This window comes from Rhagoletis pomonella, unplaced genomic scaffold (genome assembly GCF_013731165.1).
Source record: "Rhagoletis pomonella isolate Grant_MI unplaced genomic scaffold, Rhpom_1.0 Rhpom_scaffold_00715, whole genome shotgun sequence".
NCBI lineage: Eukaryota > Metazoa > Arthropoda > Insecta > Diptera > Tephritidae > Rhagoletis > Rhagoletis pomonella.
Window position 1 is genome coordinate 1 of NW_023459269.1, and position 25111 is coordinate 25111.

Sequence of the window (25111 nt, forward strand, 5' to 3'; positions counted from 1 at the left end):
TCGTAGTCCCTATTAGAAGCAGAAGAACACCACAACATAAATATTATCTTAAACTCACTTTGACTTTAATCGATTACGCTTCGCTTCGGTGACTTCAGTAAATATCAAATAGACATAATAAATACATATACAACAAATAAATTACAATAATTGCACAAATGAAAAGGCATTTTCCATGAATAACTACTACATCAAGCAGACAGAGTACGAGTATTTTTTTCCGCAGCATAGCATTCAACATTATTCGAGACGTTAAGCATAAATTTGTACTGAACGACGGCCAACAATGCAGCTCTAGAACTGCATACGACGTTGTTTGTTACGGAAATTGATGACTAAAAAGACGGCTAATAAGAAGCCGAGTATCTGTCGAAATAAACAAAATATAGTTTTATATATATATTTTCAATTGTACATATAACCAACAATTCTTGCTCACCTCAAGAGCCGTAACCACCCACGAGACAGTGGCAATACTCGCTGTCTCACTGTCATAGTATCGCTGCAATTTGGCGCTGCAACCTTCGGTGTACATTTTATTGGCATCCTCAGTTTGATCCTCATAGCAGCTGAGCGGTATTTGACGATTCAGCAAAATGTAATCTTGTGAACTATCCTTGCCGCAACATTCATATTTCGCTTGCAAGGCCTCGATCTTGTCGTGATCCCAAGCATCTTCCACTATGGCAATGCCACTTTGCGTTTGACGGTCATTAAGAATGATAATGGTGACAGCGATTTGTAGAATAGCTAGCAGCAACAAGAAAACAGCGCACTGAAATGAGACAACATTTAAATTTTAACCCAGGGAATTTTTGATAATTTAATAATATTTTTTTTAAGTGAAACTTTGCGATCGGATGGCAGGGTTTGTTGGGCTCTATTTATATTAAGAAGATTAAGATTAACATTAATACTAAGATTTACACTAAGATTAAGATTTCTATTGAGATTCAAATTGAGGTTAATTCTAAGATTGAGATTGGTATTGGTATTGAGATAAAGATTGAGATTAAGCTTAAGATTAATATATTGTGGATTAAGATTTACACTAAAATTGACATTAAGATTTCGATTGATATTCAGATTGAGGTCGGGGCTAAGATTGTGATTGAGATTAAGATTCAGATTACGATTAAAATTAAGTTTTCGATTTGATCAAATTTAAGTTGAGGGTAAAATTGTGATTGGGATAAGGTTTAAGATTTAGATTTAAATTAAGAATAAGATGATGATTAGTTAAAAATTACGATTAAGATTAAAATGATGAATAAGATTAAAATTACGATTAGGATTAAGATTAATATTAAGACTAAGATTTATACTAAGATTAGATTGAGGCTAAGATTGATATTGAGATTAAGATTAATACTAAGATTAAGCTTAAGTTAAGTTAAGTTAAGTTAATACTAAGATTAAGATTAAGTTAAGGATTCAAAGATTAAGGTTAGAACTACGATTAAGATTAAAATTAAGATTACGATTACGATTAGCATTGAGATTAAGATTAAGATTGAGGTTGAGATCGAGATTGAGATTAAGGTTAAGATTAAGATTACGATTACAATTGAGATTAAGATAATTTTTCATTATTATGCAGAAAACTACTCATATAATATGGTGAGCTATACATAAGTGTAGTATGAAGAATAATTATCGCTTCAGTCGCGCGTGGGATCCAAACACAATTTTTTTTTTTTACTTACTGTCACAGTGAGGCAGATAGACTCGCGCAACGCCGCCACGCAACCGATGATAGCGAATAAAATGACCAATCCAAATATGATAAATGCCGCTGTATCCCAGTCATCTGGCACTGCCCCAGGATAAACGGCGATCAACACAATGGCGGCAATGGCAAAAAGCTGTAAGGAAAAAAATTAAAATTAGCTTAATTTGATTGTATGTAAGTTTAAAATTAAAATTTAAAAAAATATATATTCGATAGCGCTCTGAATACATGCGTAGTGAGTGGTATGTCATGTTAATGGCTTTAATATTTTATTTGTTTCTATGCTAAAAAATATGCAAAAATGTAAATGAATATCTTTGTTTCTTAAATACAGTATTGGCCAATATAATAGCACCCCCATTTCAAAGTGATATTGTTTGCCACTTATGTTTAATTATTTATTTTTAAGAGTTTTCAATTAAAATCCAGTTCATTCTCTAACATATCTATAAAACTGTGTACTCAAAAAAATTCTAGCACTTCTGAGAAAAAAGTTTGAAATTTGGGTTAAAACTCGTTGCACTTTTTTGCGGTCTTTCAAAAAGTTTAAAACTTGGGTTTAAACGAGTTTTGTTAGAAACGAACTATATTTTAATTGAAAATTCTCAAAAATAAATAATTAAACATAAGTGGCAAACAATATCACTTTGAAATGGGGATGCTATAGATATGACCAGCGCTGTATGTGACATAACTTTTTACTCGCTCTACTTGCTAAACTAGTTTTTAAACTAGCGCACACGCATTTGATTTTTTATTCAATTCATTGTTTTGCGGATTTAATAACTGATTAGTTCTATCATCCACATTGTTACGTTGACGTGGTAAGATCTTTCGAGAAATAAAAAAAGACAAGCACGTTCGATATTTTATAGCGGCCACCGAAAATGGAAAAAGAATTAAATTAAATGTGAGTGCGATATACAAGATAGTTTTATTCAAATTTGGGGTAGTGCCATTAAGTTAAGTTACATTATTTCGTTGAGGCCCTAAATTGATTTAAGTTTGCAGCATTTAAACTCTTACTTAAGTATTTATTCGGCACTCAATCAAATGACTTCCAACCAGCCAACTAACTTGTCAACTAATTTGATGTGTCGGATTAAGTTTGCTTATAAAATGCTTTCAGAATTGTTTTTACGTAAGATTGCTTAAATTGCTTTTGCGAAACCGGCAGTAGGTATGTATATGAATTTTACTTTAGGACAACACGTGCTACTTGCACACTGCAAATATATCGAAAAATTCGAAAACGGTCTGCAACTTGCCTGTGGGTGAGGCCATAATGTGTTGTACGGATGCATACCTAATATTCACATTTCATCGCAGGGTTGACATTTACTTGCAGCATGTGTCAAAATATTGAAATTTTAAAAATATTTTTTTTAAACCAATAAAATAAAAAAATTAAGAAAATAAAATTATAAAAGAATACAAGTTAAATAAAGATAAATAATTTAAAAATTCGCTGCGCCAGCATTCGACCTCGGATCTCTCGAATGACATGCTTGTGCTTTGCTCACTCGGCTGTCTCATTTACCACTCGTGATGAAAAGCTACTTTGAGAGAAAGCACTTGTCTGCCATTTAGCTCGCGGCACTCCAACTACCGCAATGGCAGTGGGCAAAGTACAGGCGTACCGATCGACAAATTCGGGTTCGAGTTCTGGAGAAGCGGATTACTTTTCTTTTTCTTAGTCTACATTTTTTTCATTTTTAATATAACTTTTCCAATTTTTTATTTTTAAAAAAGAAAAAAATACATTAAATAAGTTTCAAAAATTAACTTAAATTTAAAAACTAATTTAATTTAATTTTTAGAAACTTAGTTAATGTATTTTTTGGTTAAAGAAAGATAAATAAAAAAAATATTTTAAAATTTAATTTAATTTTTAGAAACTTATTTAATGTATTTTTTTCTTTTCTAAGTTTTTTATTTAATGTTTTGTTATGATTTAAGAAGAATATTTTTTTCAGTTAATTTTTATGAACTAAGTTTTTTATCTTTTATCAAAAATCTTTTTTTGGAAGTTATTTACTTAATTTTCTTTTAATTATTAACCGACTTCACAAAAAAGGAAGGTTATCAATTCGTCGGAATATTTTTTTTTTATATATGTTACCGCATAACTTTGGACCGCGATAACCGATTTCTATAATTCTTTTTTTAAAGGAAAGGTGTTGCCTCACAGGTACTCCCCTAATTATTATATATATATCTAATTTAATCCGATCATTGGATTATGAAGAAATTAACGATAATCTTAAATTTGTATATGAGAATTGAAGTCGATTTGGTTTTTTGCTTAAAAATTACTTGTTATCTTTTATTGTGTACAAAAATAAAAATATTATTTTTTAATTTCATTTACTTTTTAGAACTTTATTTATTTATTTTTTTTTTTATTCAATTTGTTATTCTTTTGTTAATTTTATTTTTTATTTTTTGTTTTATTCTTTTAAAACGAAAAAAATATATTTTTTAATTACTTTAATTTATAGAAACTTATTCATTTTTTTAATTGTTGTTTTTTGTCTTTTGCTAATAAAAATATTTTTAATCTAATTTTAGTTTTAAGTACTACTTCCTTTTTTGATGAAATTTTGTTCTTTTTCTAATTTAATTTTTTTATTTATTAAATTTTATTGTTTTAGAAAGAAAAATATATATATTTTTTAATTTTATTTAATTTTTAAAAAACTTATTGCTCAAAGGCGAACAGCATAAAGCTAAGACCTCCTCGTTAGCAGATCTTTTAATTAGCCTTTCGAAAGATAGTAAAGAGCTTTCAAGATAGTTGCCAGAATTTACAATTTTCTTAGGGAAGAGTTTTGTCTTTCGAGAGACTGTGGGGAATTGAAAGACAGTTGCCAGAATTGTCCTGTTACTGTCTCAAATTTAGTGACTGGAATAAGACTGACTTACCGAATATGTACCAGCTTTAAGCTTATGAATGGCATTCAATAAGAATTCAATTACTTCTTTTTTCATTACCATGCTTCTAACTACAATCGTCACCTTAATTCACCAAGGCCCTATATATATTCGATCAAATTATTGCAAGAAATGTTTAACCCTACACTTTTACATACATACATATATTTATGAACATACACACGTATATAAGAAAAGGCTTTTACGAGCTATTATATTATTAAATTTCTTTTGAACAAAGAAAGCTTAATTAAAAATGTCGACAAGAAAGCCAACACATTGCTCTAATAAATACTACAGGCACAAACAAAATGGAAGCAGCTGCACAATTCATACGAGCACTTAAAATAACTACAAATTAGAGCAATTGAAAATGCTTGTTAATAATAAATGTATGAATTAGAAGAGAGCGTGTGAAAAGCAATATGAAATTTAATTTTTTTACAAAGGAAATTCAACAAGAAAATTCATTTAGTTAACTGGCATGGCGGAATTTTCCTCAAACACGCATAGATATATGAATACATACAGATATGTATGTATGTACATTAGGGTGGTCCAAAATTGCATGCGGGGGGGGGAAAAAGTAAAGTCGGAATTTTATGCTCTCACCCCTTAGGATTGTTCTATACCGAAAAAAGTATTTCGTTTTTTTATTTTGAAATCAAAAAAATATGTAGAGGTCGCTCAAAGCGCTAAAAGTTTTCCATGTACATATTTTATATGGAAAAAACAATTTTTCGTAGAAATGGTATAGATGGTGATTAAAAATCATAATTTGCATTACAATTCCGACTTTACTGTTTTTGGACCAGCCTAATGTACATACATATGTATCTATAGCAATGAATTTTCCATGGATCGAATATAATGGATAACTGCGCAATAGGGAAGCATATCCGTAGAACGATGAAGAGAGTAAGACGGCTAAAACACACACAAAAACAATATACATATGTATGTACGGGAGGGTTCAGTAAGTTCATGGAATGGGAGGCGCCAAAGTCAACATTTTCATATTTTTTTTTTTTATTTACTTGGACACATTATACCGGCTCGAAGCGGTAAATAGGTCAACGGTGGTGTAGTTAACATGTTGGTTTATACAGGCTGACATTAACAAGTGACTTGGGTGGTTAGTTTGTTGTGACGGATTTTGAGTGAATACGTTTGATTGTTTGTCTATGCACATATGTATATGCATAGATAGTTAGGTACATATATGTATGTAAAACATGTACATATGCCACTGCAGAAAAAAATTATCAATTGATAGAAAATAACCCACTTGTAGTTAGCTTTTTTGCATGATTCCTATAAAATATATAACTAGAAAGGCTACAAAAAGCTAACTTGAAACTTGTTGAAAAGTAATGCAGGATACTGTTTTCTTTAAACGCATTGCTATTTAAATATCCTGCACTTCGCAAATGCTTTTTCGAATTGAGGACAAATAAAAGGAAAATCGAAATTTCATTTTATCATTTTGAAGTTATGTCTGACGGAGTTTGAATATGGGACCACCTACAGCAGAAAATGTAAACAAATATGAAATGCAATAAAATAAAAAAATAAAAATAAAAAAAATATTTTGTTTTTCCCATTGATATTTTATGTCCAAAAGTAGTTAGTTACAAGTTAGTTACATCAAATGCAGGGGTAACCACCCTTGACTATTTCGCGGCCGTCGCCATAGAAATATAGTTAGCTTTCGTCGAAGAAAATATACAAATAATAGTGACTTTTAGCTGCTTTCTAATCAACTTAAAGTTAGCTTATAGTGAGATACATTTCCTGCAGGGGTGCTTCAATATATGTACATATGTGGTACGCTTCATCGAAGTACAGCAACCACAGCAACAGTTAAGTAACAGTAGGTACAGAAATTCAAAACTATGCATTATTTAGAATACCCGCCAATGAGACAATGAACACATTGTGAAAAAAATCACATCAGATTATATCGAATAATATTACCGCAAAATCATTGAAAACCAAAATTTGTATAAGCATGTATGTTTAGATATACATACTATGTGATTACATTAGACCGCAGCAGAAAAAAAAAGTCGGAAGTATTTTTGCAAGGCAATTTCGAAGAAAAAAATTGTTTAGACGAACGTAGGGGACACCTTTTTACATTTTTCATCACATTTTCGGCATTTACAGTCGGATCGTACAGTATGATGCATCGAAGTTTCTGCTAATTTTGCAACAATATTTTATAACCTCAAGTACCCTGTTCGACCCATCAGATCTCAGTTTTTACCACCCTAACGTAACACCCTAATGTCAGCAAATAAACTGGCCAAAAATTACTAACCTTTTGCGGGGGAAGTTTTTGGATTATTCGGCCGGAAAAAAAAGATTTTCGAAATTATCCTCAAAAATAGTACTCTCGACTCAGGGATGTACAGTACAGCTAACTCTTTTTACTTGCTTGTAAAGTGGCACAGTCTAATGTACATGCAGTACAAATGCACATATGTACATAGTATATTTATGTATTTGAAGATCTTTAGTGAAAAAACACAACAACGTGATTCATCTACAATTTTATGCTAATTTATTTAAAATAGTGTATTATGTATACACTAAACTCATATATATGCATGTATTTATAACTAAGTCAGATAAAAAGCGGGACCTTGAAACTAAATGAATGTGACGCTATAAAAATGTGAGGTGATTTTTTGTTAAAGTTTTTAAACATTTTAACCTTTTGCTGAGGTAAACCTTTGATATGCATAGGAGTTCATGTACATACATTTTCATAAGTATATTATTTGATATAAAATAGCGCTCGAAGATGTGACGGAGGAACTTCTGATTCCACTTATTTGGGTGTTAAAACATCCCCCGTGGGTCCGCCACTGACTGAGACGTAGTTTAACACCCAAAAGCCTCCCCGCTGGATCCGCCACTGTGATATACATACATAACTTATTGAACTTATCATATTTGTATTCGAAACCGTTATTGTATATATTATTTAATGCCGGAACTTACGTAAGAGCGTGTCAGACGTGGCAATATTTCCAACTTTTCCACGCAGTTCGCAGTCAAATTGAAAAAAAGAGAAGTTTTATTTCCACGTGTGAACAGTCAGAAAGACCTTTTTGTCACTTTCGGCAACCAGTTCCAGAAATAAAAGTAGCAAGTTGTGTATTTTATTTTATGTTATTTTGTTAAAATATTCATGTACAAAATTTATATGAAATTTAACCCTTATAGCCAGTTTCACGAAAGCAACTGACAGAAAAAAATCATTTTTCACTTCTCAATCTTTCGTCTTTTAAGTGCGAAATTTACTTGTTTCTATTCTTATACCTTATATGAACATGAAATGTTATTAAAACTTTGGTCCGATGTTTCTAAGTACCAAAAGAAGATGTTATAGGCCCATGATACCCGCATTGTAATAGGTATTTCATTTATTTTATCAATTTAATTAAATAAAAAATTTTAAACAGGTGGCAACTCTCCTCAAAAATAAACCTTTTCAGTTTGATACCCATATTGCAATTTTTAATTTATCTTATCAATTAAATTTAATTAAAATTTTCAAAGAGGTGGCAACCTTCCACAAAAGAATTTTCGGATTTAAGCCGTCTTAAACCTATTCCTTTTGACAGCCATATTGGAATACATATTTACTTTATTTTGTCAATTTACTTAAACTGATTTTTTCAAAAAGGTGGTAACTCTCTAATTTTTCTTCTTTCTATATTTTAAGTTAGACCTCTAGCAATACATCGCTGACCACTCCATTCAATTTCATGCATTAGTTTTCAATTGATGCGCGTACAAACATACATATAGACAGACAGACAGACAGACAGACTTTGCTCTTTAAAATATTTTTCAATAGGCGGCTTTCCTCGTTTAGACATTTCAGGTTTAAAGGTCACAATGTGTTGTATGTATATTGTCGTATAGTTGTAGATCGCAAGGTTTCACAACAATGTTACGAATATACGACCTATACAATACCTTGTAAACTCTATAAATGTGTTTCCACTTATTTGACGACAAATGTCATAGTGAAAGCCAGCCTTTAGTATGGCTAAGGCCTTAGTACCTTTCTTTCAACCTTATACCAACTTAATAGCAAAAAACGCGCAAGTATGGCACACAAACATTTAATAACTCCATAACCAATCGCATACTGGTTTACGCAGTATTGACTAAAAATTTCAATGTTGTCTTTTCCATTCACACATTTTTTACTTATTTTTTTATTTTTTATTTTTTTTTTTTCGCTGTATTCATTGAAGTGACCATGACATCATAACAACCACCACCAACGCACAATGACAAGCAGTATCTCACCAGTCAAGGAAAGGGGAAAAAAACAACATGAAAGCAAATGATTGTAAACTTACCGCCAAAAGCGTATTGAAGAGAATCGAAGATATTTTTACGGTGGTAGTAGCACAACCCATTTTTACGTTTTTTTTTCTTGAGGTGGTTTCAATATTTTTAGTTAGTCTCTATTTTTTGTGTGTTGTCAATTTTTTTCGTCGGTTTTCCAGCACTCTTTATATTTATGCACTCACTGCAAGCAGTTAACAGCTGGGGTATTCCATCGTCACGGGTCGGACATTTGTACAGCAAAAATAGTTTTTCTTTTTTAATTTAAGTATAAAGTACTAAGCAATTCTACATTTTGATAAAGCTACACCTAGTTCACTAATATACGAGTTATTACCAAATACGAAAAATATTCCAACTTGATTTTATATTGGAAAATTCTGAGCTGTTTCTTCCGTCACGGGTAGGACAAAGAAAAGACACTGCTTTTTGGAGAACATATATTTTAAGGAAAGTCTGTGAATTTACTTAACATTTCTATCTGGATTAGATGTTTTACTATACAGAAAAGAACCAGCAATCCCAACAAAGCACAAACCATAATAAGAATTATTTGTTTATTATTAAAAAATTCAAAATTCTCCTGTCACGGGTGGGACAACTTTTGTCACGGGTGGGACACGTACGATTTTCTTCATGAAAGGAAGCTTCTAGTGAGATCCATATCAAAGAGATTAGGTATGATAAATGTTAGAGGTCAAATACAAGATCAATTGACCTACTTTTATGACAGTGGAGTCATTGTAAGACGCACGATATACTGCTGACCCCAGGATCTATTTTAGGGGCAATAGTTATACCAAACGAAAGCTAGAAGTCGCCAGATTGATGTATTAAAATGCATGGAAGAAAGGATTATTTGCAAACGCATGAAATTTTATATGCATTTTCCTAATGCACTTCTGCACGGTGCATTTGATTGCAACGAAATTTCGAATGTGCCTTAATGATTTTCAAGTTTGTTTAGAATAGCTATGTATGTCTGACTAATACTAACTACAGGCTAAACATGTATATCGACTACTGTTATCACGTCGATAGAGATGTCTAACCTGCTGTTAGTGTTGACCAGACATTGAGTAACCGGCTTAAGAGTGGCTCGAGTTGAGTTATTTTTGGAAACTGATTTCATGGACAAATCATGCTCAAATTTAGCTATTCCTTAAAACCATAGAACGTCAGAAAAGATCTTGTGTATCGATGTCTAATCCGAAAAGTTATCTGCATTAGAATACTTGTAAGCAGATACATATGTATATCTTTGTCACTTAAAGGCTATTTATTGGATTGAATTTATAAGTTTCGCGAACTTCTAGATTTTCTTGGTTGGAACTTTTCAGGTAATTGTTAATATTGACTTTTAATTGTTGTTAAGCAACCCTCATCATAGAATTCTCTGGCGTCTCTAAGATAGTAATGCTTATCTTGACTTTTCGAGCTGGCCACGCGAAATTTTTTACTACATCGCTTAGCCCACCAACAGTATTATGGTGTTTAGTCAACCTGTACTTCAGAGTTTTGTGGCATTAAACATAGGTTTGAAACGTTAAACTTATTTTTTTATTGTTAGGCATCATTAGAAAAAAATTATAAATGATTGTCACGGGCGGGACACGATAAAACGTTTCAAAATCTCTTAAGTAGGTACTTATAATATAATAAAAGAAATGAAATAGGGCTGCTTAGTATAAACACACTCTAGTTATGAAATTATAGAAAACTCCCTAAAGTAGTAACTAAGCAATACGAAGTTTAAAACTTTTTAGTCACGGGTTGGACATGCTAAACCGTAGTGATTTTATCCTATTATATAATTTAAATGCCTATTTTTCTTCAATGCCATATTGCTTCTTCGGGGCGCAGAAAGATCGAGACATTTATTCCCCCCTTCAAAAAAATAATAACTTTGTGAATACTTGATTTTGCAGAGCCTTCTATATTAAAATATGTTGTCGTATTCAACTACTTTTCTTATGTTGAAGTTTTGAGTGTATTTACAGTGTAATAAAATAATATAACTAAATTTTTTTTCGAAAAAACGTTAATTTCAGGTATTGAGCATTGATTCATCAAGCATTCCATGTTCAATAAGCTACTCTAAAATTGGACACAAAGTTTCACTTACTCATGGAATACCCCAGCTGTTAATTTCTCATAAATACTGGCAATAAAATTTTTGAATTCCTCAACGTCACCACAGCAAAATTGTTTACAACGCCACTTGCTGTCTACAAAATTATGCAGCAAATAACGCAAATATGTTTGTTTGTTCAATGAAGAATCTCATAAAATTCACCGCTAATATTTTCAATTAATATTTTTTTAAATTTTTTGTTTTGTTTTTTATTTTTTTAATTTTTTTTTGCTGCAATAATTGCCAGCAGACGTCCGGTGGAAATGAAATTAACTTGACGATTGCGTAGGCGTTTTTGGCAATCTCTTCATTAGCTGTGTGCGACGATACACAATACAACACACAAGCGGTCTTCCAATAATTTATGCACTATTTATTTAAGTTTTTAGGTTTATTTGTTGTATATTTTACGTGAAAAATTTTATATTTTTATTTCGCATTTATAAAAATATTTTATAAAAAAATTAGTGAAAATATTATATTATTTATTTTTTTATACCACGCGAGGGTAGTTTTCACTTATCTCTTCGCTACTTTTTCCTCCACACTTGTAAAAAATATCTTAAAACTTTTGCGTTACACGTTCAACTGCAGACTGACAGAAAAGCTCACGAATTTGCTTCACTGAAGTCGGCGTCGCTGTTGTTTGTCACTTCGCTGTTCGTCGCATTGTTGTTGATTTCCCTATGGCACTTGTCGCCGAACTTAATTTTTTTTTAAAAGCAATGCGGCTGCGTTGTCGCTGTCAGCGTCGAAGTCGCCAGTGGCTCCCCGCTAGGGTGGGTATATTACGATTACATACTTCCATGCGTATAACGATGACGTCACTTTGGCTTTGTGACTCTGACCAGATGCCGCCTTTTTTTTTTGGTTAATGCACATCGCTTGCTCATCGTGTTGGGCAACACCTTCATTGTAGGGGCTAAGCTATAGCGGGGAATAGCATTTAGTTAATTATGCTCACAGCTGCCTTTGAATCTTTCTATGTCATAAATTTGTACTTATGTATGATTGTACGTACAAATGTGTAGTTATACATATTTATGGTGCATATGTATGTACATTTGTTGTTGGTTTCGTCTTTAAGTTATTGTTATTGTTTTTAATACAAAGGTTGCCATGAGACCGGTTCAATTACGCTTTTGAGAAGACCCAGCAGGAAATTCAAAAGTAGATCTGAAAACTTGCACTTAAAAAAAGATTTTGAGATGTGCACAACACAACGCAAGAATTGATGTGATATCTTGTCATTCGTTCCGCTTTTGCCCGATTCAAGTAAGGTGGCTTATGTACATAAACCGGTGTGATTTTATACAATATATTCTGATATTGAATGATGTGATTTATGTGTGACATACATATCTGATTCCCTCAACCTAATGTCTTGCCTATTCACTATGTGATGTCATGTGCGATGATGTCAACTATGAGAGGCAGTGATATTAAGTGAAATCATACGATGTGATTGTGATGCCATGATGAGACTTGATATCATCTGACCTGTACATAACAGTGTCATTTTGTGTTTATGGGGCGTAGTATAAAGCTAAATAACAATGTCAACAAAAAAAAAACTTGCCAATAGCAACTTCAAACTTGCACTTTAATGGGCTACAAGACTATATATTCAAAATTGTTCGGCTTTTACTCCCTCCCAAAACTCTTATGGCTTCATACATAAAAAATAAAATAGAGTTTTCGATTTATGAAATATGTGTACTTTATTTCTTATGAATACGGGAGTTAGGTGAAATATTTTCGAATTTATTTAACAGTGGAAATTTAATTTATAACCTTTTAACACTTTCTTCAAAGGTGTATCAATTCAGTACTTACCTTATGTTATCACTTTACTTTAAAACAATATTTCTAATAGGTGGCAAACCGCTACAAAAATATTTTCGGCAGTAAACTTTCTTAAACCTCTTTGGTTTGATACCCGTTTTGTAATATTACTTTTATCTTATCAATTTAATAATTGAAAAAAAATTTTACAAACAGGTGGTAACCCTACTCAAAAATATTTTTGACAATAAACTTTCCTAAATCCCTTTGCAATATTAAATTTATCTTATCAATTAAATCAAAATTATCCAGTGGGTGGAAACCTCTCACAAATATATTTTCGACTGTAAGCCTTCTTAAAACTCTTTCTTTTGCCAGCCATATTTCAATATTTACTTTATCTGCAGTTTTCAAAGAGTGCGGTAAAAATCTTGCCTTCATAAGGCCAGTATGTATTTCTCAAGAAAACGGTCAAGAAAAAAATTGCCATTATTTCGTGTGTGTGTGTGTGTGTCCAAGGAATTTTGACATCGGATACTCCATAGCCTGTTACCTCATTCTTTCCTCAAGAAATAATGGAACGGGCATACATATATTTGTGCTGAAAACAGAAAACAGCAAATTTCTTAAGAACTGCGTACGGCCTTAAATTTTACACAAGAAATTTCTTAGTAATTTCTTGTACGTCATTTCATATGGAGTTTTTATTTTTCTTGAGAGCTGCATACTGCCCTATAGCGAAATATTCTTTGTACGTAAACTTTTGTCGCGCACTGTATATTTGTGTTTGGCATGATATACAATAAAATGAAATGATGTGATGTGTATCTTTATGTGATATGATTTCCCTAAATTTTTTCCACTATTACTCCGTGCGACAAAAACAAAAAAATTCGAAACGCACGAAGCAATCAATATACTCACCAAACTATGGGCCAAATATACTAAAACTGCGTTTTTAGTTTTTCTCTCTGACGTCAGGTTGTGTGTTAAAGTGACTTTGTTGTTTCAAATATAGGATTTATTCCAAAAATTATTTAAAAAATTCAGCTCACATTATATGAAACGATGAAATGATGTGACTCCTACATTTAGTGATAATTAAGAAAATTGGTTTAGTTTTTGTACAGAGTAAACTTTCATGACGACTTCCGCCTCGTCAGAATTTCTTCGAAACTGTGATTAAGAATAATTTACATAAAATATTTTAATGGATGTTCTAATGAACATGTAAACAAAAATGTCCATACATATATACTCACTAGGGTCATTGGTCATTCAATAGACATTCCAAAACTAGTTAAAAAAAAACTAGACAAACTAAATCGTATAAAAACTGTAAACAGTTTACGGACTGGCCGGCCTAACCTAACGATCTCCTACGTATTCCTATTCATATTCGTAACGAAAAACAAAACTTTTTGCTTTTGAAAGTTAAAAAAAAATCAAAGGTAGAGCTTGAAACATGCACCGCGTTTAAAAAAATTGTATGAAAAATTTTTGAAAAATCAAATCGACCACCCTAGTGTACTAACTACATATGTACATATATGTATAGACAAGTAAAAATACGTTTCTACAATTTTAAGCGGCAAACAAGCGTTGATGTAGTAAAATTCAGTTTAAAAAAGCCCAGAGGCAAATGCAGTTTGAGATATTAATTTACATACAGGAAATTCCTGCGGTTGCTATTGTAGGCTTCAAAACGATGTTATGGAAGATTTATTTTCAACTAAGTATATTGTATTCTATAGAAGTGTGGGTGTTACAATTTTAGCATAACTGATATTTTTTCTAAAGGGTAAATGGGGACAAAAAATTTTACATATGTTGCATACATTCACAGAAATCCATGTATTTATATATGTACAATACCTTAAGGGCACCATGCCCCATCCCCAACAATAATAATAATACATAGGTACCAAAAAATCAACAAGTAAAATATTTGATACATATAAATGTAAATATGTATGTGCATAGATATGAGCGCAGGTTAGGATGTATGTATTTATGTAAATCTGTAATCAATAAGTTTATTAAGTCATCAAAAGCTATCTAAAAAGTGCACATATTAAAACCTAATTTATATTGTAATTAGGCAAACGACGTTGTAGTAAAGCAATTAAAAAATATGTGTCTTTGGCATGCAAATAGGTATAAACGCCATTTTCATACATATGCAAACATTTTTAGACCACATATGCATATGCATACATGTACGTTAGGTTGAAACACTCACCAGACAAAAAAAATAGGTACTATTTTTCCATCGAAAATAAACATTTTGTTATATAAAAATATTAAGATTTCCGTAAACTGGACCGACCGGAAAATTCCTGCAAAAATCGAGTTTTTATATACATATATTTAAAATTTGTTTAAAAAATATTTTTCACAAAAAATTATCTAATATGATAGATCAAAAGGTCTGCACAAATTCCTAATATTTTTTCCGAAATATTTTGGCGAAATATTAAAAATTTTAGAATTCCGGTGGAAAAAACGGAACTTTTATTTTAGTGAAGCATCCTAATGTACATGTGTAAATATACATACGTCTATGTAAATGTACATAGGATGTGTATGTACATATGTCTTAGATTTCATATTTTATTTGAAAGCTTTTTTAAACGAATGAAAATAAGTTAATGAAATCGAAAGTGAAACTTATAAACAAAATTGGATGAGCGCAGCAATAAAGATCCAAATAAACGAGTTCAATAGCCACTACATGGAGATGCAGCGGTGATGCAGCTGCAGAAAAAAGCAATCATAGCAGCAAAACAACTAAACAAAAAAAAACAATAACAATAAACAACGGGAACCATATGTTAGAAACTACATTGACCGCGCGCCATACAACAATACCGCTGTTCTACACCCACACATATGCGCAAATTTTTGTAATTGAATCAGTGTTGCCGCTCAGACATATATTTTTCCCACCAAAATAGCTACCAAAAGATTTGAAAGCCTACCAAAAATAAAGTGTAAACACCCCTGAGAGCTAAAGAATTTGGTCCGCCCCATGGAATTCAGTCACCTTTAGTTTTATTTTTTAATTTATTCTATGTTTTAACTCATCATGTTATCCGACTTTTGTTAGATATGGCAGTCCAGCCATCAATAGCTCACGTTTTGTGGGCGATTAGAATGTACATAAAGCCTTGAGTTAAGAAAAATACTAAATTACTTAGCCAATTTGGCAGGTCTAGACAACCGTTGGAGAAGTATAAAGCTGACATATTTTGCAATGTATTTCCAATTTAATTTAGAAACAAACGCTTTCAGCCTTTTATTATATTCAGTGCCATTTTTTGTTCCACGAAATAAATTTAAAAAGGTGTAGTGGAAATTTCTTCCAAATTCACCATCTTCTCACTCAAAGAAGTATAAATTCAATGCGAAGCTTATTTTTCAAACAATCTCTGTTTAGTGAAACAGCTATTGCTATTGCTGGTAGTTTCAAAAAATTTTACTTTATCCATTGATATCTTCTTCCGCCAGATAATTTTGATAGGGTTGAAATTAGCATAAAAAGTTCTATCGAGCCACATTTTTTGGTTTTTGCTTAGCTAGATTTCTGATAGTCTAAGCTTATGTGCACGGAGCGACCTGGGACTATTTCTGCTTAAATACTGCAGTACGGGAGCAGGCTAAAGCTGAGATTAGTTAAGAACATAAAGCTACCGGTACATAAACCCGAGTCAGCTGACTACGATCTGTCTTACCAGAGCGCCATGTAAATGAAAACTCAACACCGCAGAATTTTTCTGTAGTTGTAGCCCGTAGCGCAGAAATCTGAGGAATTTAGATTTTTCCGTGTCAGCTGATTTTTTCCTTCTATAGATGGTTGCCACATCGTCAGTTTTGCACATGGTAAAAAAGTTATAATTTCCTATTCAAATTACGTTTAAGATATTTGAAATTTACTATTGAATAAGGTTTTTTGTTGAAAACTAAGTAGTTTGTATTTAGCTACAGATCTATTATAACACGAAAAATTGTAGTTGAAAAGGTAAGTTTATGAAAAGGCATCGAAGAGTGGCAACACTGTAGTAAGCGACACTGAGGGCTCCAGTAATCGACAAAATTCTGCGTATACAGACTGCGTTTAAGTATTTCAGCATGCTACTGTGGCTGCTTTCGTCACTCGCGCGCACTGCCGTGCGCTGTGATACGTTCTGCGTTCTTGACTAATTTCAACTTAACTGTCGGCAAGTTGATTTCAGGTTTGGATTATCAAAGACACAAACCAAATTCAGTAAAAAAAAGGGTTGCATTCCTATAAACTCCAAATAAAAGTGGTGTTTAAGGAGAGTTTAGCGAAAATTGTTTCTATGGTAAACTTCGAGCTTAAGAGTGGAGTTTAGCATTAAACTCCAAAATGGTCCATAAACTCGAGTTAATGGCTCAACGTAAACATAGTATAAGACATCAAAGTACCGACAAGTATGACTCAAACTTTCAGAAAACGCAGCAAATATTTTCTGAGCTGATGCAAATCGTATATCGTCATCCGAGTGGAAGATCGACCTATCTCGGCAGCCAGTTAAAAAAATGCCCTATGTCAGAAAACTTTTCAATAACGCCCTACTTCAAAATTTGGTTGAAGAACGCCCTATCTCAGAATTTGGTTGAAGAACGCCCTATCTCTGAATTTGGTTCGAAAACGCCCTATCTCAGCTGAAAATATATTAAAAATATGTTGAGATAGGCGTTTTTAGAACAGGTTAAAGATCGTTACCGAGGTTATCAACTCCGTTATATGCAGTTAGTGTTAACCAAACATTGAGAAACTGGCCCTTAAACTACCAGCCAAACAAGAGGAGTCCTATCAATTTTGATATGAAAAGCGCAAAACCGGCAACACTGAATGGAATGAAAAGTTAACTAAGAGCATGTAAACGAAAAAGCTATACATACGCAGAAAGCACTCAAATGAGCTTTTTTAATTAATGAATCACAAATGAGTAATTTTGATATGTATGTATGTATGTACTACACTATACATATTTACATATACTCGCAAACATAAATAAATATACATCAATATACCATTCGCCATTATCACGCAAATTATGGCATATGAAAAAATTTATGAAGGCCATGAAAAGTCATTAATAAAAGTTGGAAGGTGTCATTAGACGGCCTAATGAAGTAATTAGAAGATAGCGTAAAAATCAATGCAGATACATATCGCACACGATCTTCAAAAGTGACACAACTCAAAATTACACGTTTGTCAGATAAAGCGAAAAACTATTTCTTACGACATGATAATCATATGGCAAGGAAGACCCTACTTTAGATTTTTTCAACAATTTATAACAAATATTCGCTTCAGCTTTTACTGAAGAGCAAATAAAAGCTCTGCGCACATTTTAAGCGCATAATTTCAAAAATGCCAAATTTTGAATTGTGTCACTTTTGATGATCGTGTGCGATATTTACACGTACTTATTTACAGAAGCAAACATGTGTGTATATGGTTTCACTCAAACGTTTGTTAAAGCATAAATCTGTGCAATATTAAGATTGCTTGCCTTTAGAATTTTTTGGTCACATTTTATCGGTAAACATATTTGGTGAAGTGAATAGTGGCGGAAATACATACATACATATCGAACACGATCTTCAAAGGTGACACAACTCTAAATTACACGTTCGTCAAAAGATGCAGAAAACTATTTCGCAGCACATGCTAATTATATGGGCAGGGGTTTAGGTTTTTTCAACAATTTATAACACAAAAGTTTGCTCCAGCTTTTGCTGAAAGGCAGATCAATAAAAGCTCTGTGTACGTTTTTAGTACATAATTCCAAAAATTCCAAATTTTGAACCGAAAAAACTATCACTTCTACCTCCGATGTTTGTAAGTTTATTTAACTTCCCCCAATATCAATTAAAACATCTTTACATTTATTAAATAGCCTCTTCATTTATTAATTGCTTGCTTTATTTAATTTAAGAAGTATTCAGAAAACTTACGTAAGTCAAACCTTAAGAGTTTTGAAAGCTACATGCAAGGAAAAAATTGCTGAAGCTTTCTGGGCAATTAAGGTTTTCGAACTTAAGAATTCTGAGTGTCCACTGTATTAGGTTTTGGAGTTCTCAACTGTTAATTATTCATAAAATATCTAATGTTACTATCCACGAAAATATCGCATATCACATACATACGTACACTCCAAGTAGGGTGATTGACGCGGTTTTTTCACAACCTAAACATATGTAACATATCTATGTAATTTCAGAAGTTTTAATTTTGAGGGTGAAATAACTTAACTTTTTTTTTAATTTTTTTATTTTTATTAAACTTTAGTCGAAAAGACACCAACTATAGGTATTGTCTGTTAAATCATTAAGCGATTTAAATCGAAAATGGCCAAACTCGACTTAAATTGTTCTTTAAAATATTTACAGATATGGACGCAAGCTTTTAACTGAACCGATTTCTTTGAATACACATTTGCCTTAACATTTAAAAATTGATCGCCACCAAAATGAATCATTCCTTATCATTAGGTTCTAATTTTGTAGTACGACTGTAGAAAACTATGCTGATATTGTAATGCTGTTTTTCATTAATTATGATTTTTGCACAGAATGTCTGATAATGACCAAACAAAATATTTCTAATTAAAACCTTAAAAAAAAAAAAAACAGTTGCAAATATGAGTAAGAAAGTAGGGCTATTGGAGACTAGATAATGTGTGAGGCAAAAAATAAAATAATATTTTGGATAACATGCATAGAAGGTTGCATCAGCTTTAAGTATTTACTTAGAATAAACAAAGCAAAGCATCGCTTCCTTACTGGCCGTCTCCACAGGATAATGTTTATATCTTGATACATATCCCACAAGATCTTCAAAAGCGATACAACTCAAAATTTGGCGTTTTTTAAATTATGCACTAAAAAGTGCTCAGTGCCTTTTTTACCTTTTAGCGAAAGCTGGAGCAAGTTCTTGTCGTAATTTGTTGAAATAACCTTGGGTAAAGTCTTCGTTGTCCATATGATTGGCATGTGCTAGGAAATAGTTTTTCGCAGTTTCGGACAACGTCTAATTTTGAGTTGTGTCACTTTTGAAGATCGTGTGCGATATTTCCGAATATAATTTGCCCCTTGGAGACCGCTCATTGCTCTCCAAGAGTAATTTGTATCAGAGCTTACAATGGCAATCAAAAGTGAGTGCATGGAGTTTTTTCCTTAATATTTGCAATACTTTTCAAGTTCAAATTTTATTGTTATTTTTTTATAAAAATATGGTTCATGCTTTAATTAAAACCACATAAGTCAAACTTTCAAACTTTATACAGAACTTACTAATTTTTCTAATTTTTGCTTGAAAAACACTGCAAATATTAAACAAAACAAAACTTTTTTTTTGTAAGCGTAAAAACTACGGTATATGCGACAACATCGAAACTTGCACCAAGCGCGGTTTTCATTGCGTGCAAGAATCGAGTTTCTACTGTAGTTGATGTAGTGACCTTCGTTTTATCATTCCATCTGTGTAGATATATATGTAGATATCTTTATCATACCTTTTTATCTTTTTGTTTGATTTTTGTAAACATCTCGACATTCTCCAAGATTGCCTCCTCTTATCTCAGCCAAAGATGTAATTAGGCAACATGTGTAAAATTAACTTACAAATTACTAGACGAAAAAGATTCGAGGGAATAGTTTCGTAATTTTGACAAGGTCGAAGTTATTAACGAAATAAATCAAATCAAATACACCAACTAGTCTTCGTTTCCATCTGCTTCAAAAAAGCTGACAAGGACTCAAAGGGTAGAACGGCTTTTAAGCCTGGGAAAAAGTACTAAAAGCCTCTTCAAAGTTTACACCCCGAGTTTCATGAATTTCACTTATATTGGGTTTATTTTCAGCTTTAGCAATTAAGAAGTTAGGTCCTCGTTCTCCTCTAAATAGCTAGTACAGAAGAAGTTCTTGGAAATTAGCCGCAGTCTGACAACAGAGATTTCCCCCAAGAATCGAGATTTGTTATTTCCTAGACCTTTAAATACCATCTGCATATAAAATTCTATATATTAATATTTTCCACGGGTGTACGCTAGACTGACTTCTAACCTATTTGCCTGAGAGTATGGCCAAAGTGGACAAAGTAACCCCTACAAAATTTTTGATCTAAGTATAAGAAACCATAATTTTGCGTTCCAGCGAGGATCTTACCATTCTAAATACGAGATAAATCAACAATTTCTTGTAGTTTCAAGAACAGGCTTTACAAATGTGGTAGTTGGAAAGCTTTGAAAAATGAAAGCTTTGGCGAAAGCTCTGAACAAATTTCGATTAATGTAATTTTTCAAAAAAATGTAAGTCGAATTCACTACTTTCTCGCCACATATGTATGCAGGCCTATAAATCAGATCCGCAATAATTACCGAAACACACTTTTACAACTTTTGTCTTTTATTTTGTTTTAAGTAAGTACCAAAGTCATTCCCACGTCCATGCACTTTTTTACAATAATACACTTCTTCTTTTACTTAATGCAAATTAAAGTTAGTTTTCAATAAATATATCTACGTTTTAACTTCATTTATAGAATTAACTATAATATATAATTGAATATATACATAAGTATATATGTATATATATCTAATTACAATAAAACAATTATTCGATTTACATGGAGGTACACGTGACATTGCGTAACAGCATTCAATGAAAGCTACATATGCACTTAAGCCGACGAAACTTAGTTACTAAAGTTGATTGTGTTTTTTATAAAACTTTAATTGCAATAAATTAAAAATATTTAATAATAATAAAATCGTTTGCCATTAATAAAATAAAAGCTGCACACTTGAAAGCTTACACGCCGCGACTAAAAAAAGTTTTAAAGCCTCTCAAATATTACCAAAAAAAAAACTTAATAGCTAAATCTTCGTTTACGATTTTGGTAGTGAATTGCCAGTATGACGGTCAAAAGCAGAATAAGAAACTGTAAATATTACAAATACAAAAATATGTATAAGTTGATTAAAACTAAAATTCTAACATCACAAAAGCTTTCGCACTCACATCAAAGCCCAATAGACCATATTCATAGTAGGTGGTTAAGATTGCCTCATCAACGAAAGCTTCCTCCACTTTCGGCAGACAACCAGTTAGATGGAGATTCAAAGGATTGATGCAGTTGCCATCGTTGCAACAGCTTGCCGGTGGTGCGCGCGCAATGCGTATGTAGTCTTCAGCTGAGTTGAGACCACAACAGGCGTACTTTTGAGTGCGAAGCAAAAAACATTACAATGTAATTTCCAATTCTGTATTTAATTTGACTCAAAATACAATACTTAATCAACACTTACCACCATCTGTACGGTGTCCATGGAGCCCGGCTGCATCAACTCCTTACGCCATTGCGCCTCTACACCCTCCATAGCGTAACGTTTGAAGACATCACGCGAACTCAGGCAAATGAAAACAACAATGAGGACAAGTAGTACAAGCAGACAAATAGCATACTGAAAAAAAGAGGAATTTGAAAATTAATTTTATTTTTCTTTTCAGAAAATTATTTTAAATAAAATTAGTCACCGTCCATAGTAGCCGCGTCGATTCGCGTATTGTGCCAAAGCAGCCGAAAAAGGATATAAGCAAAATGACACCACCCAAACAAATTATGCCGACGGCATAACTCTGTGGCATTGCACCCCAACCGAGGCCACCTAAAAGTATCACCAAGATACCCAGGATCTGGAAATAGTAAAAATTTTTTTGATTAATTTTGAATTTGATTTCATTAGCACGTTTAAAACAAGGATCATAATGAAGGTATGATTTCATACAGACATAGTCAACTGTCTTCGCTATTCAATAATTCTTTCAGAAAAAATTTTGTAGAGGAAACATTGGAGCAGATCTTGCATATAGACATAGGTATGTGTATTATGGCAATGTAATATTCACAAGTTGAAATAAATCAATCATAAAATTTAAAACAAAACCAAAAATAATTGAAAATAATCAAATAATTATATTAATATGCAACTAAAAAAAATCAAAAATAATTTAAAATAATTAAATAATTATATTAACCATTTATGTAATTAAAAACATCAAAAATAATTCAAAGTAATCAAAAAATAATAAATTAGTCATTTAATAAAAATTATTTTTTTTTTTTGAAGGTAATTAATTATTACTTATTAAAAAGATGCAAATAATGGCCCAAAAAAAACATGCTTTAATTATTAGTCATTGTGATTATTAATCATTATCTAACAGGTCTGCTTTGAATACACCCAAACTTATTTAGCAAAGTGTTATTTCTTTTGTATTCACAAAGCACTCTCAGCATCTTAAATAGTTAATAGGCCTTTGGCTTTGATGCTTGATGTATAGAATTATTCATAATTAGATTCCTAGTAAAATAGATGATGTGACAGCTTTCTATAAATTTGAATTCGAATTTTTTTTTGCTAACGTACGAAGTCATTAACTAATGATTCCTGGAAAATTTCAAACAACAAAAGTATGTTTGCGAGTTGCTGGTTGCATGAACTGAAAATACGCCTCCGCATTTGAAACGCGGATTTACATATGTGGGTACATTAGGATGCATCACCGAAAAAATATGTACGTTAAAATATTAAAAAAAAGTTAAGATTCACGTGACTGATAGACTGATTTGAAAATACCTCCCAAACTCGCATTTTTTTGATTCCGCTGATAAAATTTTTAAACATTTTATACAGATCTTTTAAACTTAAATTCTGTTATCGTGTGATTTGATATTTTAGAAAAAATATTTTTAAAAACTAATCTTATTTATAAAAAACTCGATTTTCGGTGGTACATATTTTTAAATAAGTTCAGCTCAAGTAAATTTCAGTATTTTTCCGAAATATTTAGGCGGAAGTCTTAAAATAGTATAATAAATTGTATATTTCCGATGAAAAAACAGTACCGATTTTTTTATCTTGAGTGTTGCACCCTAATGTACAAACAGTGCCGGAAGGTAAACCTACATATGTATATGATTTATATATTAATGAGCGCATGTGGATACAATAGACCGTGTCAGAAAAAAAGTAGCCGTACAACACTGAGTCTAAAGTATTCCTGCAACGCAATTTGGCGAAAAAAAAAAATATTTTTTTGGCCGAACGTAAGGGTCTTCCTTTAAGATTTTACGTCATATCTTCGGCATTTACGCTCGCGTCGTAAAATATGATATATGTATGTACGTACATAGATATAAATTTTTTTCTCGAGGAGACAAAATCTGTCTGCCAAAGTTCATTGATCTCAAATACGCCGTTCTAGTGCTTACCCACCAGATCTCAGTTTTTATCACACTGTACCACTCTAATGTCAGTGAATTAAAGCTCACCAAAAACACCTTCTGCTAAGCAAGTTTTACGAGTATTCCGGTCGATTTTTTTTTATTTTTATTTTTTTTTTGAATGTAATCTAATGTACATACATACATATGTACATATGTACGCATGTTTTCTAAAACTTCTACGCCTGTCTAATTGCCTGCCCATAACTAAGTGTACTCATTACTATGTATTTATGCATAATCAATTATTCAATATCGTCATTGCAATTATCACATTGTCTGCTTACAACTATAACAAATGCCTGACATACGCCCCCAAATAAAGATAACATACATATGTACATACAGCCCTGCTTCAACAACCCCCACACTGTCGCTTGGTATTTTAATTTGGCACATGTAAGCGCAAACTTGGCAATATGTCGCCATTTTTTCTTTTTTGCTATTTTATTTTATTTTTCAAAATATGTACATATAACATCTTTCGTGCACATTACATGTAACTTAATATGAGCTCGGCAGTTAGGCAATAGTCGGACATTGTACAGTCGTGTGCAATCACATTAGTTGCTCGATTAGTCACGTCACTCAGTCAGCCAGTGTATTGTCCAGCCTAAGCGCGCCGCAAACATGCAAACATGCTTGCGTCCAGCTCAAATGTCTTTGGCCAAGCCTCTGCGCTTGCCGTATGTTGCATGAATCAGTGAATCAGCAGCCCTCTGTGGCGTCGTCGAAAATTAATTCACACACGCGCGCGCCACTCACTTCATTGCATGCTTGATTGTCTCATACCGCTGAGATAATCAAGCTTAGCAATGCTCATACT

General features: G+C 32.2%; 2 protein-coding genes across 2 annotated transcripts in view; both read right to left on the reverse strand.

Annotated features, from left to right (window-relative positions):
- Positions 1-46: 46 nt before the first annotated feature.
- Positions 47-9343, reverse strand: LOC118751451 (protein late bloomer-like). The gene is made up of 4 exons (XM_036486285.1): positions 9052-9343; positions 1707-1865; positions 440-775; positions 47-366 (listed from the first exon to the last, which is right to left on the reverse strand). The coding sequence occupies exons 1-4, from the start codon at positions 9109-9111 to the stop codon at positions 295-297; spliced, it is 627 nt and encodes a 208-aa protein (XP_036342178.1). The 5' UTR covers positions 9112-9343; the 3' UTR covers positions 47-294.
- A 12049-nt stretch (positions 9344-21392) lies between these two features.
- LOC118751452 (protein late bloomer-like) overlaps positions 21393-25111 on the reverse strand; it is a 10693-nt gene continuing 6974 nt past the window's right edge. Inside the window, exons 2-5 of the mRNA XM_036486286.1 lie at positions 22536-22694; positions 22307-22462; positions 22020-22217; positions 21393-21939 (exon numbers count right to left, since the gene is read on the reverse strand). Of these exons, the coding sequence (XP_036342179.1) occupies positions 21868-21939; positions 22020-22217; positions 22307-22462; positions 22536-22694 (585 nt within the window). The 3' untranslated portion in view covers positions 21393-21867. The remainder of the gene's footprint in view (positions 21940-22019; positions 22218-22306; positions 22463-22535; positions 22695-25111) is intronic.